Below are 22,522 nucleotides of genomic sequence, written 5' to 3'. Positions count from 1 at the left end.
AGATATTCAAACTGACAGAGAATGTCTTTGGAATTTCCGAGGACCACAGTAAACCCTAGTAGTCTGAAACATACTGATGAGCAAGTATTCCTCAGCTCTAATCACTGCCTTAGCAGAGAGCAAAGCTGGTCTAGTGGTAAGAGGTCTGTAGTATCATCAGGCTCAAATATCACAAAAAAACACCATTGGATTTCATCTAAGTAATGGCCTTGCCTGAAGTTAAGTAAAAAACAATCCTTAGCTAGAGCCTACTGCCTTAGTGGAAACTGATGAAGCCTGAACAAGCTGCTGGCTTCATGGGACAAATGTGTATGGACTTCTGCAAAATTCCTAAGCCACTTGATGATATAAAAATAAAAACTTTTCTGCAAACTTATCTTTGAACTGGCAACTCAACAGATTGCAATCGGGACATCGTATATCACACAAGTTCTATTTATATCGTTACTATGACAGTAGACAGTAGGGCTACTTATATGTTGGAGCGGACGGAGAACTAGAATATATTCGCTGGATTGGTTTCTAAGTCACATTTATGTTTTTATACCATCCTAAATATTATTACTATGAGCAGTAGCATACGTTTTTAAGGAGTTAACATCACCCTCATTAATTGATATGAGCAGTTCATGTGTATAGTGACAGATTTAGGTTGACGTTTTAAAGAGCAATGCTCTAGGTCTTACCATATTTCAAAAGAGGTAAAATTATTATTTAAACCAAAACTAACTTGGTGTTTAGACATGAAGCCTCCACCACTACCCAGAGTGAAGATACCCAGGAGGCCAGGTGACAGCAAGCTACATATAGGTAGACCCGCACCACCTGTCTTGTATACAGACATGGAGATAGGTGCGGACTGTCAACTATTCTCCGACTCTCTGTGTCTACAAGTAGGGGACTACCCTTTGTGAGTAAGATGCTTAAGAGGTTTTTTTAATTTTTGGTAAGACCCTTGCTATGGTATTTAAAACATGTTTATATCACACAAGTGAAGTGGTGTATGTCACAGGTATCACAAACACTATTGTTTTGTTTACAGGAGTAAACATTTTATTTTATAGTTCATCTAGTGCATGTAACCTGAATTTCGTATTCGATTAAATGTATACTTTGGAAACCGATAATTTTACTCTTTTAGTAAGAAATGAAAGCATGTGAAGCTTTATTTGTAAACTTTCTTGCCTGTTGTCATACGAATCCATACAGTTTTTGGCGTCAACAATGTTGTCAGTTTAAGATTGCTAACAGATGTTTTGCCGTTACCCTACCTACATTGAGGCAGAGTCTCCAGCCTATTCACTAATGATGCCTGTTCAAAGTGAGGCTAAAATGTCTGGCAGGAAACATAGTTGAATCCGAAAACAACTATGAAGCCTGTACTGTATTGGATTGGAAATCGACTGGCCTTTTCTTTACAGTGGTCTAAAGAATCGAGATCTAAGATTTTATTGGAATACTCTCATTAAAATTAACTTTATAAAGCACTTTAAGACCAAAATTTACAAATATATGAAATCAAACTGGAATTCATTATGATAAATCATCCTATTTTGAAATTTGATCTTCTTTAATAGTCATCGATCTGTATTGTTGTAGTAATTAGAGATCGATGATATAATAGTTCATGACTGTTAATCTGGTAGTTTGGTATAGGTTTATGGTTTATGTTAAGAGAATGATCCTTTTGATACATTGTTTGTTTTGAGGAAAAATCTTCTTTTTTTCTTACTTACATTTTTTGCAGGGAGGCGATTTTGAAAAGCATCCAAAGCTCTCCAAACAAAAATGCCTTTGAGGCTCTTCGGATGGACTCAAAACAAGACTTCGGGGGAACTTTTAACGATGGTGGTCTCAAAATGGAAAGGTAGGAAAATAAAATACATACCACTACTTCTACTTCAATTTTATTTAAACTTCACAGTCCATACCTAATATGTTAGAGGTCTCAGTTCACTGGTTAGTTTGATTTATAGTTTAGTAATGAGCAGTTGTCTGTAAAAGAAGGTAGTTGGTCGAAGAAGACTGTCACCTTCTGTTTGAAGTCAGAGCACAGAGAAGTAAGTTACAGAGAAAACTTGATTATGGGACGACCGTATGAGCTCTTTCAGCTCTAGTTGTTGTGCCGGAAATATACTGATGAAGAGCAAGGAAGAACTTGAGTGCCGACCACTGTGCAGAAATTTGTATCACAAAGGGGAAACGGTCTCCCTCACAGTGAACTAAAGAACATGAGGTTGAGGGGAATGGTTTTGGACTGTCCAAGACACCATAGCTACTTTAAGACTACTTAACACTACTGGTAAACACTACTTGAGTAAGTGTGCTCTTGAATGTTTCCTCTATACCTTACTTATGTGGTCAGGCACTTATACTCTCTGGAGGAATCCACAAGGATATTACACCTTTTTCAAGCATTTTCATTGACTATCTTGATGTCTATTTTGATTCCAGCTCATTGAGAGTTCGGTATTTGATAGAGGTAGTGAAAGTTCAAGTAGATAAATGATGACAGGTTAGACCAAATATGCATTATATCATTAAGCACTGTGTTTCAGAAGACAAGGCCAGGCCGAGCCACAGTCAGTATGTAGCTCCAAGGTGGAGATTGCCAGACCTAAGAGAGCCAGAGCTACTAGTGGACAGTGGAAGTATGTTGTCAACACCGGAGACTACACTCAGACATTGAGGCTGGAGATGTGCACGTGAGTTGTTAAACAGCACTAAAATTTCACACAAATTATAACTATATTATTGAAGGGTTGGTTCATGTTGTGATCAAATCATCTAATCTTTTTTTTAAGAGGTGTCCTCTTTTAACCTTGCTTTTGACTCTATATTCAGCAAAGAGTAAAAGAGTGACTCATGCAGATAAAATTTAATGACGGGCAACAAGACACAACCTCACATCAATGCCTTGGATCCCACTACCGAATGAGCCATCGACTCAACATATTAAATGTTTTTTAAGCCACCACTATAAAGTTAAGTTTATCCTGGCTCTTGAGTAAGTGTTCATCTTTTTCTTCTTGTTAGTGTCTTCGCCACTGACTTTTTTATGAAGTAAGCAAAATGCTTTTAATAGAAAACAGTCAAAACTCAATAAAATTTTGTGTACCTATATGCCGAGGACCAATCCCATATCTCTCGTACCAAAGATTAAGACTCTATTTAGGTGTGGGTTTCCATTTAAACAGGTTTCAGAGATACTTGGGGTAAGAACATTCTTACAGTTATGTGTAAAGGAAATTTTGGCAGACTAGGTGACTAGGTACGTGTTCACGAAAGCGCGCCGTTGTGGCAGCCTTCCTCCACCCCCATGGGGGACCCAGCGGATTTTAGCCAATTCATCGAATAGAGCGCGAAGATGTTACCTCGCTCCTAGCCTTCAATAACAAAGATTAAGTACAATAATGTTTATATATTCGTAATCTGCATTAAATGCAGAATGTAATGGTATAAATAAATTTTACTTTTGATTTGAAATAGAATTTCCATAGTTAAAAAGAGTCAACAATTTCTACATTATGACATGAAAAAGTTTGTATGCGAGGAAGTATTTTATTTTTGGGCCAGAAGAAAACTTTAAGCGACAAAGTTGTAGTTTAAGAGATGAGTTTTAACATGTGATCGAGCAATTTACAATTAAGTGTGTAGTTTGTTTGTAGTATAGTGATTAATAGCGCGACGAGATTGATTTCATGTCGCACCAACCTCCTCAGTCCAGCAACTCTTTATGTTTTTGCTACTCGATCATTGTAAAGCTGAATAAATGTTGATCTTTTTTAATAGTTGATATAAGTTAAAGAATACAACTAACTATTCTATTGATGTGATCATATATTCCATTTATTTGCAGAAATATCAATACCAGTACCGGGCTGCCGCCCATGAATGAAACTTGTAGGGACACTGTTTTACAAAACCGCTTGTTTCTCCAATGCTAGGAACATTATGAATGAATGTAACAAAAATAAGTTGGGTGTAAGGCAGAGATTGAAGAAATTGGTTTTGTTTCTTCAACATGTAATGCAACCTTTGTACTATATTTAAGCACGGTTGTGGGCAGTAAAACTTCTTAGAAGTACTTTTTAGTATTATGAACCAAACCCTTTTCTCTTATGTGTGATGATATTAATTTTAAATCATATACAGAACAACAATGGCACTCAAAACACTTTTTACTAATTGTGTCTTTGCAAAATTATACAAATATTCATATTATCAAAGGAACACGAACCTAACAGTTCGATTTGTAAATTTATTATTCAATTTTTGTTATTGCCTTACGTTAAATACTTCCTAGGTTTAGTATTTATGACCTCATCAATTATTTGCTCTGAACCTTAATATTTGAAATTTCTCATTAATTACCAAACAAAGCAGATAGTAGACGATTCCTTGTTACAACCATCGATGTATATAACCTAACTGGATCGCGCCCTGCCATGAGAGTACAGCGCTGAAAACGAGCCGGCGCACAGTAGGCTCCCCCCACCACCAGTGGGCAACCACGCGGTGCCGGCGACTGTCTCGTGCGTTGACTTCTGCATGTGTGCACTGTTTACATCCCATGTAATCACTGTCGTACTCGTGATGTTAGTGGTGGTATTTTTTGTTATGTCTAATGAAAGTTCTGCATCATGCCGCAGAGGTGTGTCGCATTCAACTGCAACAAAAGTGCCCAAAAAGGAAATTGACCAATTATTTGACATTTTCAACAGTAGAGACCCGTTTGGGAAGAATTTCAAATCCCCCATAAAGAAAGAAAACCTTATGTACATTAATATGATCTTAGACAAAAGTTTAAACTATTTAAAAAGTTTAAAAATTGAAAACGTCCCCATCTTAGAACACCCTAGAAAGACATTTGCTCTTGGTTTCATTACTAACATCAACACAATTCGCATTTTAATTGATAAACGATTAACTGATCTCAAATTTAATTACACTAGTGTACCTGTTGCTCGAATTCGAGCAATTGCGAAGCATTACAGGCGACTCAAAGATTATGGAAATACTCACGATCTACACAACAGTTAGATATAATCAAAATCTTTTGTAAATATCTTATCTTTTTTCAAAAAGCCGATCTTGTTTTTTCCGTGTTTTTAGTTTAAAAAAACATTATTTCTATTTCTTCTACTTGGTTGTGTTCTATGACTTTTTCTATGTTTCCATTGTTTGGAAATCGGTTATTTCAATGATTGCTCAAGAAATGTAGCACAGTGTTAATTCAGTTTGATTTTTAGCCTGTATCAAATTGTCCAGGATTTCTCGCTCTTTTCCATTGTAATAATTACACCAACCCAAGTTTCGTCTACAGATGCAATATGCCAAAGAATATCACCTACGTACAATCTCCAATAAGTGGTAAAAAAGGCAGAAGCCAACCCATACAATAGATATAAGTTAACTACATAAGAAATCATTTTAAAAGTTACTGTGATATTAGGATTTTCCACTGATTTTGTAATAAGAACATAATATTGCAAAACATGACACGATGCAGGAGAAAATCAATTTTAAAATCAGAAAAATCCATATTGCAAATACAGTACTGTACTTCATTTTGACAAATTCAATAATTCACAATTTAAATATTAACAGCTGTTGCATTAAAAAGTAGTGTAGAATTATGCATATGGTCGTAATGTAAACAAATCTGAAGAGGCAACTTTAAAGGCTTCTGGGGCAGAGCCCCAAGGGAATTTACCTCTTTCCTCTTTTGATGGCTCATCTACAGACCAAGACCTTTCTTTAGAGACCCCTACCAAGTTTCTACGCCCAGCCGTTCTGTCAAATTAGCTGTGACAAAAACCCCATTTTCCTCCATAAGAATAACATGGGATGGGAATTTAAAGGCCACGGGGGCAGAGCCCCAAGGGAATTCACCATGTTTCTCTTTTGATGGCTCATCTACAGACCAAGACCTTTCTTTAGACACCTCTACCGAGTTTCTACGCCCAGCCGTTCTCTCAAAATAGCTGTGACAAAGAAAAACAGTTTCAAATTAATATATAGACTAGTAGAACCCCGTCGAAATCGACGGTTAATCTTGATGTTTTATGTAAATTCAGCTAACTGCGATAGATAGAGTGAAGTCAGTAAAATCTTAGTTAAATGAAGGGAGGATAAACATAATAATAAGTATGACGATTGTGTTCCCTAAAAAACGTGATTGATGAATTCGATTAACACAATATTTCCTATCTTTTTATCGGCTTTAGGTTGCCCAAAAGGTTTTTTAGGAATCTTATAATTGTTTGTTCATGAGTTTGTTTCATGTCAAAGCCACTTTCACTATATGGGAGAATGAGTTCATATAATTAGTGTATCATGTTACTTAAAGAGTTAATATTTATTACTAACAGCTAATTCAATCTGTTTTAGGAAAATCATTTCAGGTCATAAAAATGCAGAATTTTATCAGCATATTAAATCTGTTTTTTTTTGTATTCGTTAAAATACCTGATTCTCTAGAAAGCAGTAAGATTCTTACTTCGATCTAAGCAATTTTAATTCCTTCTCTTGCCACATCGACCCATGTATTTAATCATCCTGTTCTTACTTGATAATAAGTAACTTATGGGATAGTTTCACCTTGGCCAGATCAATAACATAAAGCTGTGCATGTATTTCGTGGATGGAATGAACTATAATTGTAGGAAATTTGATCACAAATCTTGAACATTTGCGGAACCAAATCCAAAACCTAGTCCAACCTTGGTAACAAATCATGCAAATGCGATTAGATGTGATGACACTGTTGTGTTTCCGAATGCTTTGTAGCCTATGTAGAGAGGTTTAGATGCGTTGTTACATGTGTACAGTAAAAAATACATGTTAAAACCCTGTACACATTTTTTTTAAATACCTGAATTGACATTAGTTCACCTACTTCACCAAAACCATAGATTAAAACATACTCCGTAGTTAGTCTATTCCAAAACTTGAACACAGCTCTCATCCTCAACGTACTCGTCTATGACACAATTTAAACCCGATTGTCGAAAACTTTTATACCAATAAATGAATTACTGGTGTTCTTTCTTGAATTCAAAAATAAATGGTAATTGAAAGTAGGGAAAAAAGGCAAGTGCCAACCTTACAATATATTATAAGCTAACCCTAGTGTAAGAGATTAATATATATCAATACAAAAATTGTATATTGATACGTATTGATACGTATGTGTATTTGGGCCAATACACATCAATACACATCAATACATATCAATACAAGTAAATAGGATCCGAGTCATTAGCTTATTTGAAAATAATTTGTAGCTTGTTAAAAAACCATTTTCAATTTGTTTCAAAACATTAAATAATATCAACTATGCACTAAAAATAAAATAAAAATTAAAAAGTAAAAAATTCTTGGCAAAAAGTTCAGCGAGTTCCCGTGATATGAACGACTCCAGCATGGAAGCCGGTTGTCTTAGCCATTACACCATGAACGCTTCATGTTCAGACTGAGTAATGATAGCCATTTTGAATGCAAGAAGCTGTGTTAGGCCTCATAATTTAACTTGAAAAAGATTTTCAATGGCATTTGTGTCATTTCAAGCATGTACCTATATGCTTTAACATGTTTCAAAACTGTTTTATTACCAGTTCAAACTGTTTTCTTGCTACTTGGGTGATATGAATAGTGTCAATACAATTTATTTTTATTGATTTCTAGAAATAAGGAATTCAATAATGAATTTGTGAGGCATTTTTATCCCTAACGATAACCCAATAAGCAAAAAAATTGTTTAAAGTTGTCGAAAGCTGTATTACAATAATTGTTGTATAACAATTTTAAAACATTTTGATTTAAACTTCATATTACAACAATTTTGATATAAGATTGAAACAATTTTAAAATTGTTTAACAATAAGTTTTTTGGAGTTGAAAAAAATAAGTTTCAATACGAGCTGTAACTGTTTTACAACAATTTTAAAATTGTTTTACAACCACTTTTTTGAAGTTTAAGAATATCAGTTTTAATACAAGTTGTAAACTGTTTTACAACAATTTTAATGTTTAGCAATCAGTTTTTGGCAGTTTAAAAAACAATTTTTAATACAAGTTGTAACTGTTTTACAACAATTTTAATGTTTAGCAATCAGTTTTTGGCAGTTTAAAAAATAAGTTTTAATACAAGTTGTAACTGTTTTACAATAATTTTAAAATTATATATTTTTAAATTGCCTATATTGAGTTTTAGGTACCTCAGCTAACGCCTATGACCTAGAACTAGAGTTTTTCCTTTTTTCAAAAAATAACATTTTTATTACTGTTATTACTGTATTTCACAAAATTTACATTGGTATTTTGTATAATCCATAATGTTCATATGTGATACATTTTAGAGATATTTTGCATTTTATTTATACGTATTGATGTCTATTGATTTATATTTACATCTAACATATTTAAAAAATATTCTCTATTGATATCAATGAACGATTTGTTTGCTCAAATGATCTATATTGATATATTTTATGTTTATAGATGTCTAGTGATATGTATTGACTAAGTTTTCAGTGATGTCTATTTGTTTGTATTTACTTATAATGATATCCATGAACATCTATTGATATCACTAAGCATCTAGTAATATCAATAGATTTTTTCTATTGATTTCTATTGATGTCTTCCACTAGGGAACCCGATAAGGAATAATTATGTTCCTTTAAAATTGATATGTCACACTTATTTCATATTTAAACATTTAATTTTGACAGTTTCAGTAGACCTTTGAATACAAATTTTAATATTAACAGCTGGTTCATTAAAAGCAGTGTAAAATTATCCATATGGTCGTAATGTAAACAAAATTGCTGAGTGAACTTTAAAGGCCTCTGGGGCAGAGCCCCAAGGGAATTTACCTCATTCCTCTTTTGATGGCTCATCTACAGACCAAGACCTTTCTTTAGAGACCCCTACCAAGTTTCTACGCCCAGCCGTTCTCTCAAATTAGCTGTGACAAAAACACCGTTTTCCTCCATAAGAATAACATGGGATGGGAATTTAAAGGCCACTGGGGCAGAGCCCCAAGGGAATTCACCATGTTTCTCTTTTGATGGCTCATCTACAGACCAAGACCTTTCTTTAGACACCTCTACCGAGTTTCTACACCCAGCCGTTCTCTCAAAATAGCTATGACAAAGAAAAACAGTTTCAAATTAATATATAGACTAGTAGAACCCCGTCGAAATCGACAGTTAATCTTGGGGTTTTATGTAAATTCAGCTAATTGCGATGGATAGAGTGAAGTCATTAAAATCTTAGTTAATGAAGGGAGGATAAGCAATAATAAGTATGACGATTGTGTTCCCTAAAAAACGTGATTGATGAATTCGTTTAGGCTAACACAATATTTCCTACCTTTTTATCGGCTTTAGGTTGCCCAAAAGGTTTTTTAGGAGTCTTATAATTGTTTGTTCATGAGTTTGTTTCATACCAAAGCCACTTCCACTATATGGGAGAATGAGTTCATATAATTAGTCTATCATGTTATGGAAAGAGTCAATATTTATTACTAACCACTAATTCCATCTGCTTTAGGAAAATCATTCAGATTGTATCCGGATTTGTAAGTAATCGTCATCTTTGGTCATAAAAATACAGAATTCTGTCAGCATATTAAATAAGTTTTTTTTGTTTGATCAAAATATCTGATTCTCCAGAAAACAGTAACATTCTTACTTCTTCGATCTCAGCAATTTTAATTCCTTCTCTTGCCACATCGACCCATGTATTTAATCATCCTGTTCTTACTTAATGATTCATTAACTTATGGGGTAGTTTTGCCTTGGCCATATAGATCACATAAAGCTGTGCATGTATTTCGTGGATTGGAATGAACCATAATTGTAGGAAATTTTATCTAATCTTGAACATTTGCGGAACCAAATCCATAACCTAGTCCAGCCTTTGTAACAAATTATGCAAATGCGATGAGATGTGATGACACTGTTGTGTTTCCGAATGTTTTGTATGTAGTGAGGTTTAGATGGGTTGTTCGACCGAGCTACATGTGTACATCAAAGTAAAAACCGTTTACACATTTTTTTAAATACCTGAATTGACATTAGTTCACCTACTTTACCAAAAACCATAGAGTCCGTAGTTAGCCTATTCCAAAACTTGAACACAGCTCTCATCCTCAACGTACTCATCTATGACACAATGTTCAACCCGATTATCAAAAACTTTTATTCCAATAAATGAATCTCAGGTGTTCTTTCTTGAATTTAAAAATAAATGGTGATTGAAAGTAGGAAAAAAGGCAAGTGCTGACCTTATATATAAGCTAACCCGATAAGGAATAGTTATATGTTCTTTTGAAATTAATATGTCACACTTATTTCATAATTTAAAATTTTCTAAGAGCAAAAGCATAGATTTTTGAACAAAACATTTAAAACGTATCATAAATTCATCATTTTGTCGAAACTATAAAAAAAACTTGCCATGCAGTGGAGAATCCATTTTAAATCATAAATAATAATGTAAACATTTAATTTTGACAGTTTCAGTAGACCTTTGAATACAATTTTAATATTAACAGCTGGTTCATTAAAAGTAGGGTAAATTATCCATATGGATGAAATGTAAACAAAATTGCAGAGTGAACTTTAAAGGCCTCTGGGGCAGAGCCCCAAGGAAATTTACCTTGTTCCTCTTTTGAGGGCTCTCCTACAGACCAATACCTTTCTTTAGACACCCCTACCAAGTTTCTACGCCCAGCCGTTCTCTCAAATTAGCTGTGACAGAAACCTCGTTTTCCTCCATAAGAATAACATGGGATGGGAATTTAAAGGCCACTGGGGCAGAGCACCGAGGGAATTCTCCATGTTTCTCTTTTGATGGCTCATCTACGAGTGAAAATTTAAAAACGTACGTTTTCATGTCCCTGGCCTTTTACTTCGTAGATACTGGATTTGTAGTTTATTATTATGTGTTTTAATATTTTTTGGGACGGGGGCAACATGTTACACACATTTATTTGGTTTTAAATAGGTTCTAGTTATTTTTTTCGTATTTTCAAAGTCTCGAAATTCACGACCATGACGTGTCCCTAGGGTACATTTTCCAACTTTCACGCTGTTTTTAGACTAATTATTCATCCCGAAATATATAAAGCCATACTTTTATGTCATCAATGGTTATTAAACTTACAAAAAAGGAGCATATTATAATTTTATTGTCATTGCAAACTGACTACCATGACAAAATAAGTCTGTCCCTCGATTTGGCGTCACGACCATTTGGGAAAAATTTTCAACTTTGGAGCACGACAGTGGCAAGCCTGGCGTCGATGGAGTCAATTGGTTTTAGAGACTAGTTCGGGGTGTACGTCAGGATTGTAGTGCCGGTCATTTCGAGTTGAAAGGAGGAATTACAAGATTAATAAAGGAAAGATTGTGTTTTTTGTAATTTTGGTGTGTCCATGACCGTAGGTAGTCATTCGATGAAGTAGACATGGTGTTAATTTTTGTTTATAAGATATTTCAATTGCTAGATTAACCTAGAAGTTCACTTTGTATCCTCGAACATGAGGTGAAGGGATACCGCCAGAACAGAGCCAAATAACACGTAATTTCACGACCAAAGTTTCACGACCATCGCGGGTTTTTTCACGACCAATACAGCCTTATGGATTATAGTGTGTTTGGTCGTGACAATAACTTTAATATAATTGTAATTTGAACAGTTTAGTTCAATTGAAACACTTATTTTTATTATAACTAACAGTATAATTGAAGGATTGTTTAGAAAGATTTAGATTATTTCAGAAAATTCACGACCGTACCGCTTGTCCCTGACCATCACGTTTATGATTTCTATCATAAAAATTTCAAAAATTAAAATATCGTCATATTTAAATGTTTTATACACAAAAGAAGCACACCTCTACACAAACATATCGATTTTTCGGGTCTCAGGTAAGTTTTTTCGGAGTTATACAAACTTAAAAAGATTTTATTGGCTTTTTTTCAATTTTTTGAGTTTTTTTATTTTTTTCTAGAAAGACCAAATATACTAAAAGCTCAGTGACCTTTTTATTGTATAATGGTCATAAAAGTAAATTAGTTTATAGCAAAACATAGTTATAAAAATAATATTAACTATTTTTAATATTCATTTAAACGTCTGTTATGGTCGTGACAAGATTTTGTGTTTTTCCACTAAAGATGCTCTTTTTTTAAAAAATACCAAAGATATTGCGTTACCATGGACATTTTATGAAACTTCAAATGTTAATGAAATAAAAATAATAATAAAAGTTTTGAAAAAATGGGAAAAAAATTTGCAAAGTGCTCTTCCTGAAAACGTACGTTTTTAAATTTTCACTCCTACACACCAACATCTTTCTTTAGACACCTCTACCGAGTTTCTACGCCCAGCCGTTCTCTCAAAATAGCTGTCACAAAGAAAAAAAGTTTCAAATTAATATATAGATACTAACTTATAATTTTTCTCAGGATCACCTGGAGTTGTTATTTTCATGTATAACTTACGAGCTAGAGGAGGAAATAATAACAACCCAAATGTAAAGCAATTTAAGTGGGCCTTGAGAAAACTTATGTTCCGTAACAGTATCCAGCCTTCTGCAAAGGGGAATTGTTTGGTTTTTGATGAACACCATCAAAATTCGGTCATGAGCTTTGGAGAAGCAGCGCGGTTGCAAAGTAATGAAACCGAGGACAACGACGCAGACAACGACGACGACTTTGAACTTATGATTAATTTTTGCGAGGATACTAATAGTACATTTAAGGACAACGCATTGTAGGCTACTATATATGTGGTTTTGTGACAAGGAAAATTATAAATAAACTAGAATGTGAGGAATGTATAAATCTATTGGTTGATGACGAACACAACTTAAGCCCATATACTCATTTTACAGATCATGTAAATAGGGGTAAACTAGTCAGAGCCTCGTCAGATGTGTTTAAGATTATAAAGTTTTTGTTTAATCAATTCAGAAATTTTGCTGCAAACAACTGTGCTAAAATGAATGCCTATAATATATGTGCTTTGGCATCAAGGATGTTTGCTGGCAATGTATTCCGAGGCCACAGATCAAACGGAGATCTTGGTGAAGACAATCATGATCTAATGCTCATTAAAATGATAAGCATGTTGTTTTCTAAAGTATATTGTCATAAAGTGTCAAAAGAAAAAAACCTTAAAAAGTAATGTTTCAAACCTCGGCGTTTGGCAGAAACTAAATAAACTTATTTTGTTTAGCCACGTCTAGCAAATTATTGAAAATCTTTAAATGTATAATTGTTGTCTAGCAAATGATTACTATTTGTAAAAGTTGTTTTGTTGGTTAGATTTAATTAAAGTTCTATCAGAACTACAAAAGTTAAATTTTATTTTCTTTGATTATTCTACAATTGGGAATTCAATACCGGTAGGCCTACTGAAGTTTTTCTCACTACTGTGAGAGTGAACAATTAATGTTATATAATATAATTTAACGTCAACTGATGTACTATATAACCCAACTGACTGAATAAAATAATCCATATCGATGCATATACATACCATCAAAACTGTGTTATAAATCCAAGGCTACGAACAAGAAAGTTCAATTTTAAATATGTGTTCCGGGTCCCTATATTATAGTTTAGATAATGTAAGAAAAAATTACATACAATACCATACACGAAAAGAGAAATTCATTTAGGTGACAATAAGGAAGAAAAAAAGTGCAATGTGTCGGTGGTCACAATGCTACTTCAATGCTATTGCCCACTGCGGTTGCCCACTTGTGGTGGGGGGAGCGGCGCGGCGGCGGCGGACCGTTTTCGTTTACCAGCCGAGCGCGATCCAGTTAGGTTATATACATCGATGGTTACAACTAAACAAAGGGGGATTACCAGTCCCTGTCCCTGTATATATAGTCTGCATTGTATATTTTAATTTACAGTAACATTGTATGTAAATAGTTTACCTAGAAGGTGATAATACAGTATTTATTTATGTGTAACCTGTAATAAAAATGTATTTAATATAACTATTGGTTGTATGGTGCTCAAAACGTTTCTGGGAGTAATGTAAACGAAAAGATCAGTGGAACCAGGGAGGACGGCCCGCGGCGCGATTTATAAAGAACCTCTTTGCGTTACTAATTACTCCATTAGACACGACTAGAAAATTTTATTTGAAATTGCTTGGTTATATGCTGAAGATCATCTCATTAGCTACAATTTTGTCGCTTCAAGTTTGCTTCTGACCAAAAAATAAAAAAAATCCTCCCTTAGTAACTTTTTCATGTCAAGGTGTGATATTTGTTTAACATTTTTAATTGTTAAAATTCTAATTACGATTTAAATAAGATTATATTTACACTGTAAGATTCTGCAGTTAATGCAGATTCCGAATATATAACTTTAATTGCAGTCAACCTATTGTATGCACGGTCAGGAGCGTATTAACAACCGCGTGCACGGCTTGAGAAACTGACATATCTGCGTCGAGTCCCCCTTTGTGGTGGGGGTAGGCTGCTGAAACGGCGCGCTTTTTATTCCGAATCTCCTATCTACCCGGTGTTCCAGTTGTTTTATATACTTTGATGGTCACAATGTACAACTACAGTATGGTTGAAGGCTAAGAGTGTATGTTTTGGCTTTTAAAATCACAATATAATGTTTACAAACTACCCTAAGGAGAAAATTTGATTTATATTCTATTTCACATTCAAATTGTTTCACTCTTTAAGGGGGGAACTAGCAACAAATTCAAATGGAAGTGAACCAATTATGATATATAACAATTAAGTGTTGCTAAATATATTTTCAACTTTGTTAGGGAAGCTACAAGATTATGGCAGATACATATTTTTCCCAAGGAAAGAAAGAAAAGAAACTTATCAACAAAGCTTTGCTATGTAGCAAATAATAATCCTAAGTCTTTTCATAAACAATTTAAAAGGTGGGTTTCTTTCAGGAAACCTCAACAGGCATGCTCATACTTACCAGATAACTTCAAGTCAGAGTGTACACAGGTTTACAACTACCACCGCCTCCTCACATGGGACCACAAGTCTGGCCTCACTATGGATATTTTCAAGGTACCTAGACATTTCTAAAAATTCTTAAGATGATTGCTACTCTGCAAAGTACAAACACGGTTTAAAATGTTGATGTACCAACACGTAGCAAAAGAATTAGATTTTAAGCTTTTTTTTTAAAGCAAGCTTACCTATGACAATAACCTAGGTGCCTACCTGCTGCTCTTGTCACATCAGTAGTCTAGCACATCCCTTCCAGAGACCTGAGGCCAGTGGGACAGAGTCCCAGAGACACCCTGCCACCTTTCTCCCTCCACTACCTCCCAGAGTCAACTATGCAGAAGTTCCTGAGTGTAACATCTAACAATGCTCTAGGTGCCTACCTGCTGCTCTTGTCACATCAGTGGTCTAGCACATCCCTTCCAGAGACCTGAGGCCAGTGGGGCAGAGTCCCAGAGACACCCTGCCACCTCTCTCCCTCCACTACCTCCCAGAGTCAACTATGCAGAAGTTCCTGAGTGTAACATCTAACAATGCTCTAGGTGCCTACCTGCTGCTCTTGTCACATCAGTGGTCTAGCACATCCCTTCCAGAGACCTGAGGCCAGTGGGGCAGAGTCCCAGAGACACCCTGCCACCTCTCTCCCTCCACTACCTCCCAGAGTCAACTATGCAGAAGTTCCTGAGTGTAACATCTAACAATGCTCTAGGTGCCTACCTGCTGCTCTTGTCACATCAGTGGTCTAGCACATCCCTTCCAGAGACCTGAGGCCAGTGGGGCAGAGTCCCAGAGACACCCTGCCACCTTTCTCCCTCCACTACCTCCCAGAGTCAACTATGCAGAAGTTCCTGAGTGTAACATCTAACAATGCTCTAGGTGCCTACCTGCTGCTCTTGTCACATCAGTGGTCTAGCACATCCCTTCCAGAGACCTGAGGCCAGTGGGGCAGAGTCCCAGAGACACCCTGCCACCTCTCTCCCTCCACTACCTCCCAGAGTCAACTATGCAGAAGTTCCTGAGTGTAACATCTAACAATGCTCTAGGTGCCTACCTGCTGCTCTTGTCACATCAGTGGTCTAGCACATCCCTTCCAGAGACCTGAGGCCAGTGGGGCAGAGTCCCAGAGACACCCTGCCACCTTTCTCCCTCCACTACCTCCCAGAGTCAACTATGCAGAAGTTCCTGAGTGTAACATCTAACAATGCTCTAGGTGCCTACCTGCTGCTCTTGTCACATCAGTGGTCTAGCACATCCCTTCCAGAGACCTGAGGCCAGTGGGGCAGAGTCCCAGAGACACCCTGCCACCTCTCTCCCTCCACTACCTCCCAGGGTCAACTATGTAGAAGCTCCTGAGACTAACTTTGTAGCTGCTGAGGACACTCATGCAGTTCATAGACTACCACCTCCCAAACAGGTAAATCTTCTGTTTGAAAATGTTATAGAAAAACAATGTTTAAACCCCCAATTTGTAATAAGTTTTAGTCTATTTTGTGGTCACTTATATTATTATTTTCTTTGAACACAGTGGTAGAACAAACTTGTCTCAACTTAAAATAAGTAAATATAATTGCTTTGAAACTACTTCAAGAGGAAGCTCATCATCAAACTCTGTCATTAGGAGCTTATGTTGCAAGTATGGAAGAAGTCAGGTATATTTCTCATAGCACTAGCGCTCCCAATATGAATTAACTTTGATGTATTATTATGGTTGAAAAATTACCTCTGAATCACAGGACCCATTTCAAAACCCATTGACGTGATCTCAAATCTCAATTGGTGTAGACCTAGCGAGTGTTTTTGAATGCAATTTTGTAAAAGCATGTTTTTATAAGGGATCTGTAGATTTCTTCCTTTTAGCGAATTTTCCTATAGGGAAGTAGCTATTACCGTAGGTCTCATGGTAAGACCTAGGCCCGGGACCGATTTACTTTTTCATTTTGATGTCCCCAGAGGCCAAAAACACCATTCGTTCAAATTTTTATATATCTATATATATATATGTGTGTGTGTGTCCATCCGCACGATAACTTAAGTAATTTTTGTCCGATTTTGATAAAATTTGGTTTGAAGGTGTAAGACAGGATAAACTTGAATGCGTTCCCGAACCAGCATGATCGGACTATGGGAACGGGGGTTTATGGGGGGTTCTATGGGGTAAAAATAGGTTTTTCCCATTTTTGACCCCCAAAACACAAAATTTCACAATTTCTTTTTAAACCATTTTGTAGAGCTTAAAAAAACAAATAATTTAGTATATTGAAGCGTTATTATGCGCCTAATTGTTACAGATAAAATTAAACAAAAATTGTAATTTTAAAATTCTCATGTTATTCTTATGGAGAACTAGCTGTAACCCGCGGGCTTTGCCCCGTTTAACTTCTTAATTTTCAAGATTATCTCGTTCGCATGGCTCAATCACGTCCTGGTTGAAGTTTGTTCGCTACGCTCACTCACCTTTAGGTTGGAGCTCGTTCGCTGCGCTCACTTGCCTTCAGGTTAGCTCGTTCGCTACGCTAACTCGCCTCCAGGTTGAAGTTCGTTCGCTACGCTCACTCACCTTTTGGTTGCAAATTAGCTGTTGTCATAAATGAAAAGGAAATAATAGTGCTGCACCCTGTTGGTAATCATTGTAACTTTAATGCTATTGAACATCATAGAACAGAACCAACTTGTTTAATTGAAACAGCTGTTAAGATTCAATAATTCCATTTCTCATAAGGTTAATATGGGAAACTCCAGAGCCACTGGGGCGGAGCCCAAAAGGTTTTTGAAATAAGAATATGCCTATATGTTAAACGGGAATGTGAGCTATCATCATGCCAAATTTCAGCCCAATCCGACCAGTATTTTTCGCGTTCACTTGTCACAAACATACATCCATACATCCATACATCCAAACTTTCTCATTTATAATATTAGTAGGATAAGTCAACTGTTGTAGTTTGCTTGTTTATGAACATATTTTGATCAAATTTGGAAAATACATCAATTTCTTACCAAACCACAGTACCTTTTAACATTTTACATTTAAAAAACTTTTTTGCCCTCCCTGTTGCAGCAAATCTAAGTACTCATTAAACTAATTCTGTTTCAATAGGGAATTAATGTGATATTTGTAAGGAGACATTTTAGTTTGAATCCAATCAGGCAAATGGAAATTCGCTTAGACTGCAGGATTGCTGCGGCAGGGGTATTTAAAACTATCACAGACTTCAAAGTAAACTAAAGTGATCTAACATTATGTTCCTTCAGATCTTCAACAGAAGACCAGTGGCAGGTCTACACAACATTCCTAAGAGAGAGTCGCTGCCGCCCAGACTACAGCCACCCAGGCTACAACCGCCCCAGGTACACGTAGAGTCGCCCAGTGACAACGTGAGATACCCGGTGGCTCATCCTCCTTACGAGAATCTTCTGCGAAGGACAATCTCTAGGAACAACACAGAGATAAACGAGATCAGGTACAACATGTTAATTCCATAATTTGACACTATCTAGACACTTAACCTATATTTTCAAGCAGTAGCCAATTTTTTGTTTAAAAAAACTTAGTCAAATGAGCTATCGGTACACACAGATTGGACTGCAGTCTAAAACTCCATATTCTTCTTTATATTCGTTATATATTAGTTTTTGTTACTGTGACAATTCTTGAGACATAAAATATGCAATTTTATGCTTAAATTTAGTAACAAAGCTACTCAGATCATCTCACACCATTCTTACACTCATTCTTCACTCATATTTGGATTAAAATACACACCTAGGTAGCGTCCCCATCAAAATAAAATGATAATTGATAATAAGTTGTCCTTTTGGTTTGGCTAGGTGAAAAGTATACACATGCAATAGATAATAGATAATAGAGAATTAAAAGGATAGTAGGGTGTGATAGTGGAATTAATTCTCCAGCTATATTATGTTAGATTACTGCAAATTCTAGAAACTGCACTGTTAATTAATTGATAGATCAATTAATTGAAATTGATAATAATTGAATCTGCCTTTACACAATTGTCTATATTGTTATAGATGTACTTGGAAAAATGCAAATGGAGGATGTCGAAGCTGGTACTAAGTTTCATATCTATCTATAAGTTTCTATAGTACCTCAGACTGAGATCAATTCACTACAGACTAGCAACCTGTATGTGTGAAAGCATTTTTACCTCCTCTTTTTTGAATGCACCTCAAATTCTAATAATCAAACACTATACTAATCAATGAAAATGATAACAGTTATATATTCCGTATTTGAAATTTCAGGCCAAAGTACCACCCAGTCCAGCCAACTCTGAACCAAAGACATCCAGAGTTGCCAATAGACAGTCTATTAGCAGACGACACTTTCTCCTTCGTCACTTCAGCCCCCGACTATCAGCCTCCCCCTAGGACATATCAGACACCAGCCAAGAGAGTGCCTACTTACCCTTCCTCAGTCACACCTTCCATGACTACTAGGAGAGTCATCTCCACCACACCCCAGACTGTGACTGTGGGGTCCTCCAAGAGAGTCAACTATAGCTACCATCCCATTATTGACTTCTTCAAGACTAGTGCTTCTGCTAACACTATGGTAGTTCCAGAGGGTACAAATGCTGAATGGACTCCTATAACAGACGGTCCTAGACTTATGCCTAAGTGAAGTGACGTTGAATTTACATAGGGGTTGCTACTATCCTTTAGATGATAATATTGTTATTGACAACAGTTGTGTTAGATTTAAGGTCTAATGCATTTGTTTGGTTAACATAGATTGTAATAGACTAGCACCAAGTGATTTTGTCGATTTCAAAACAACGTGCTACAAACCATGAACTATTGATTACAAATTCTTGATTTATTGTACTGTGTTATTTCCACTACAATAGTGATGTTATTTGAATGATTTATGGTGCCTTTGTAAATACTGTAAAAACTAGGTTAGAAATATTTTGTCTCTTCGTGTATATATTTACTTTAAAATAGCTTTTGTAACTATTACTAGCTTGGGTGATTAAGAAATTACTTTAATGTATGTCTTGTAGTACGGTATGCATTAAACTTTTTTATTTCTGGAGAATTTTATAGTTTCCAAACTTGAATCAAAACAAGTATTAAAAAAATAGTTAAAAACAAATTACTAATCAAATATTTTTTTGCAAATGATAAAATTTTTTTAAAGTGACAATAGGTAAACAAAAGTTAATTATTTATGAAAAAAAAGTTAATTTTATAGTAAAATCATTTTTTTTACTGTTCTAATAGACTATATGCTCTCTTTGTGATAATAATATAAGTAAATTACTAGTAGACTGGTTGAGCTGATTTATTTTTCTTTTTTTTAGTTTGTATATTAATACAGGATAATATAGGGCTTCAATTTCTGAGGCGATTTTAGGTATTACAAGTTTAAATGTCATAACAAAGCCCCGATGTCAGCTTTAATGTTTGTGTTTGTACATATAAGTTAAGTTGTTATTGTATTTATAAATCAATAAAACTCTGTTAATCCATCAACAAAATGGAGTTTTATTTTATAACCTTTTTAAAATCACCTTCCAGTCAATTTCCAAATGGAATATTTAGAAATGCTCATGTTGGTGAATATCTTAATCTTAGGGAGTTTCTCAGAATCAAGTTTTTCAGTACTTATCGCTTTATTTCGTACAAAAAACTATTACGCCCATTACAAAGCTGGGGGTGGAAATAGGGAAATAGGTGAGATCAAACCTTTTGTAGTGTTTAACTGCCAAAACTTAATGTTTTGACTTAATGTCAATCCACTAACTCAGTGAGAGTAGGTAATAACACTATTTTAGGGTAACAACAATCATTCCTACTTTCTACCAGAAATTCAATACAATAAATGTTCCGTTCTCATGCTCCAAAAGAACTTTAGAACAGACACTATTTGACATCCTGGCTATACAACGTTCTGTCTTTGGATATTTCCAAACTTTTCTGCATTCTGTTTCGCCAATCTCCCATACCTCTTGAAAGCATGTCCCCATCAGTAAGTATAAATACCCATGCAACAAGATAAATCTTCCAGCCAACACAGTATACAAAAGTGGAAAATCGGCCCTCATTAGGTTACGGGTTACTAAATTGACAGGATTTACAAGGTATATTTGTTGCTCGGTAGATATCAATAGGTTACTGCCTAGGGGATGAACATTGGTTGTAGGACATGTTTCTATACCAGTCATGGTTTTACTCTGGTTCATTGCATCATGATGATATACTATCTTGAGGGGTGTGCTAGCGGTTTGTATGACACTCAAATGGCCATCAAAATACAACACATATCCATTGTGAACAAACCGACTAGGCAGGATAAACTGTAACCGTGAAATATCATAAATAATTGAGGTACTCTTTCCAACATCATTTCCTATGTTAGTGACATGTTTTAAATGGTAGGTTACGAGGACCTTATCAGTGACTTGCTGAGTAGATTCTAAAGTTATATCTTGTATTGGTCCGATTTCGTATCTGTCTTCTTTAACCTTTTTCCCCGTCTTGACGTCCCAAATGTGTAATAGAGCAGATTCCCCATGTTTATAGGTTCCAATCATATATTGCCCACTAAAAACAAACTGACAAAGAAACTGAAACTCTGGAAAGTCATTAATTGATGAGACCACGATACTTTCAATATCGCTATCAGCTGTTAAACTACGAGAGAATTCCTCCGGTTTATCAAAAAAGAAGAGATGATTCAGAACACAGTTTTTAGAATCCAAGCTGATTTCGTAAACTTGTACTAAATTACATTGGATGACAACTATCAGATTGCTATTGACTATTTGATAAGTGTCAGCATCAAAACGTTCACTCAAACAGTGGGGTATAGTCAATACTAGGACTGGAGTCTCAGCTACATTCCAAACTCTAGTCTCATATGTTAGACCTTTATCATAGACATGTTCCTTTTCAAGTATATGGTCATCGTCCAAAAATGATATTTCAGTATAAGTAAAGTCAAAGCCAATCACATCACGGGTTAAACCACTTCCAATTACTTCCTTCCTGAAGCGCCCACATCTCCAATTGTTCAATAAGTGCTGTTCTTGTAAGAATGAGAGGCGGTTTTTTTCAATGGGCAAAACCGTGTTGTTTGTTGTTAGTTGGGACACAGGTTCAACAAGGCACTTATTTTTTGAAAAATAGGAATTTTAACTAGCTATACAATGTCTTTTCCAAAATAAATCATCACTAAAAATACTGTACCATGTTTTACTAACGCCTATGCAATTGGATAAATCTTTTGACGAGAGAAAAGAAACAAGTGCCTCTATAACTTCTAGGGGCAAAGTCTCAATGTCCAGTGCTTTCGCCATGGCATGGAATGATATGGCTTCTGGAATAGGCGATCGTTCACTGACAATTTTCGTAAAAGGCAGGCTGGGATTCCCTTTTCACATCTTCTGTTTTCAAATCACTAGTTAAAATACAGTTATAATCGTCCAAACTTTCCTGGAAACTCTTTGAAAATACAAACAAATCCTG

General features: G+C 35.5%; 2 protein-coding genes across 2 annotated transcripts in view; one reads left to right on the top strand and one right to left on the bottom strand.

Annotated features, from left to right (window-relative positions):
- Positions 1-20,545, top strand: part of LOC128985070 (uncharacterized) — a 35,539-nt gene extending 14,994 nt beyond the window's left edge. The window contains exons 6-16 of the mRNA XM_054404443.1: positions 742-910; positions 1,748-1,867; positions 2,559-2,705; positions 14,965-15,088; positions 15,404-15,548; positions 15,624-15,715; positions 15,905-16,024; positions 16,072-16,191; positions 16,239-16,442; positions 18,281-18,489; positions 19,295-20,545. Of these exons, the coding sequence (XP_054260418.1) occupies positions 742-910; positions 1,748-1,867; positions 2,559-2,705; positions 14,965-15,088; positions 15,404-15,548; positions 15,624-15,715; positions 15,905-16,024; positions 16,072-16,191; positions 16,239-16,442; positions 18,281-18,489; positions 19,295-19,673 (1,829 nt within the window). The 3' untranslated portion in view covers positions 19,674-20,545. The remainder of the gene's footprint in view (positions 1-741; positions 911-1,747; positions 1,868-2,558; positions 2,706-14,964; positions 15,089-15,403; positions 15,549-15,623; positions 15,716-15,904; positions 16,025-16,071; positions 16,192-16,238; positions 16,443-18,280; positions 18,490-19,294) is intronic.
- Positions 20,546-20,606: 61 nt separating this feature from the next.
- Positions 20,607-22,522, bottom strand: LOC128987791 (uncharacterized). The gene is made up of 2 exons (XM_054408817.1): positions 22,244-22,522; positions 20,607-22,077 (listed from the first exon to the last, which is right to left on the bottom strand). Exons 1-2 carry the CDS (start codon positions 22,244-22,246, stop codon positions 20,854-20,856), a joined length of 1,227 nt encoding a protein of 408 aa, XP_054264792.1. The 5' UTR covers positions 22,247-22,522; the 3' UTR covers positions 20,607-20,853.

Source organism: Macrosteles quadrilineatus, unplaced genomic scaffold, assembly GCF_028750875.1.
Source record: "Macrosteles quadrilineatus isolate MER2022 unplaced genomic scaffold, UCM_ALF_1.0 Scaffold_2__2_contigs__length_208266976, whole genome shotgun sequence".
NCBI lineage: Eukaryota > Metazoa > Arthropoda > Insecta > Hemiptera > Cicadellidae > Macrosteles > Macrosteles quadrilineatus.
The sequence above is the reverse complement of the archived record's forward strand: the minus strand, read 5'-3'. Positions and strand labels throughout refer to the sequence as shown.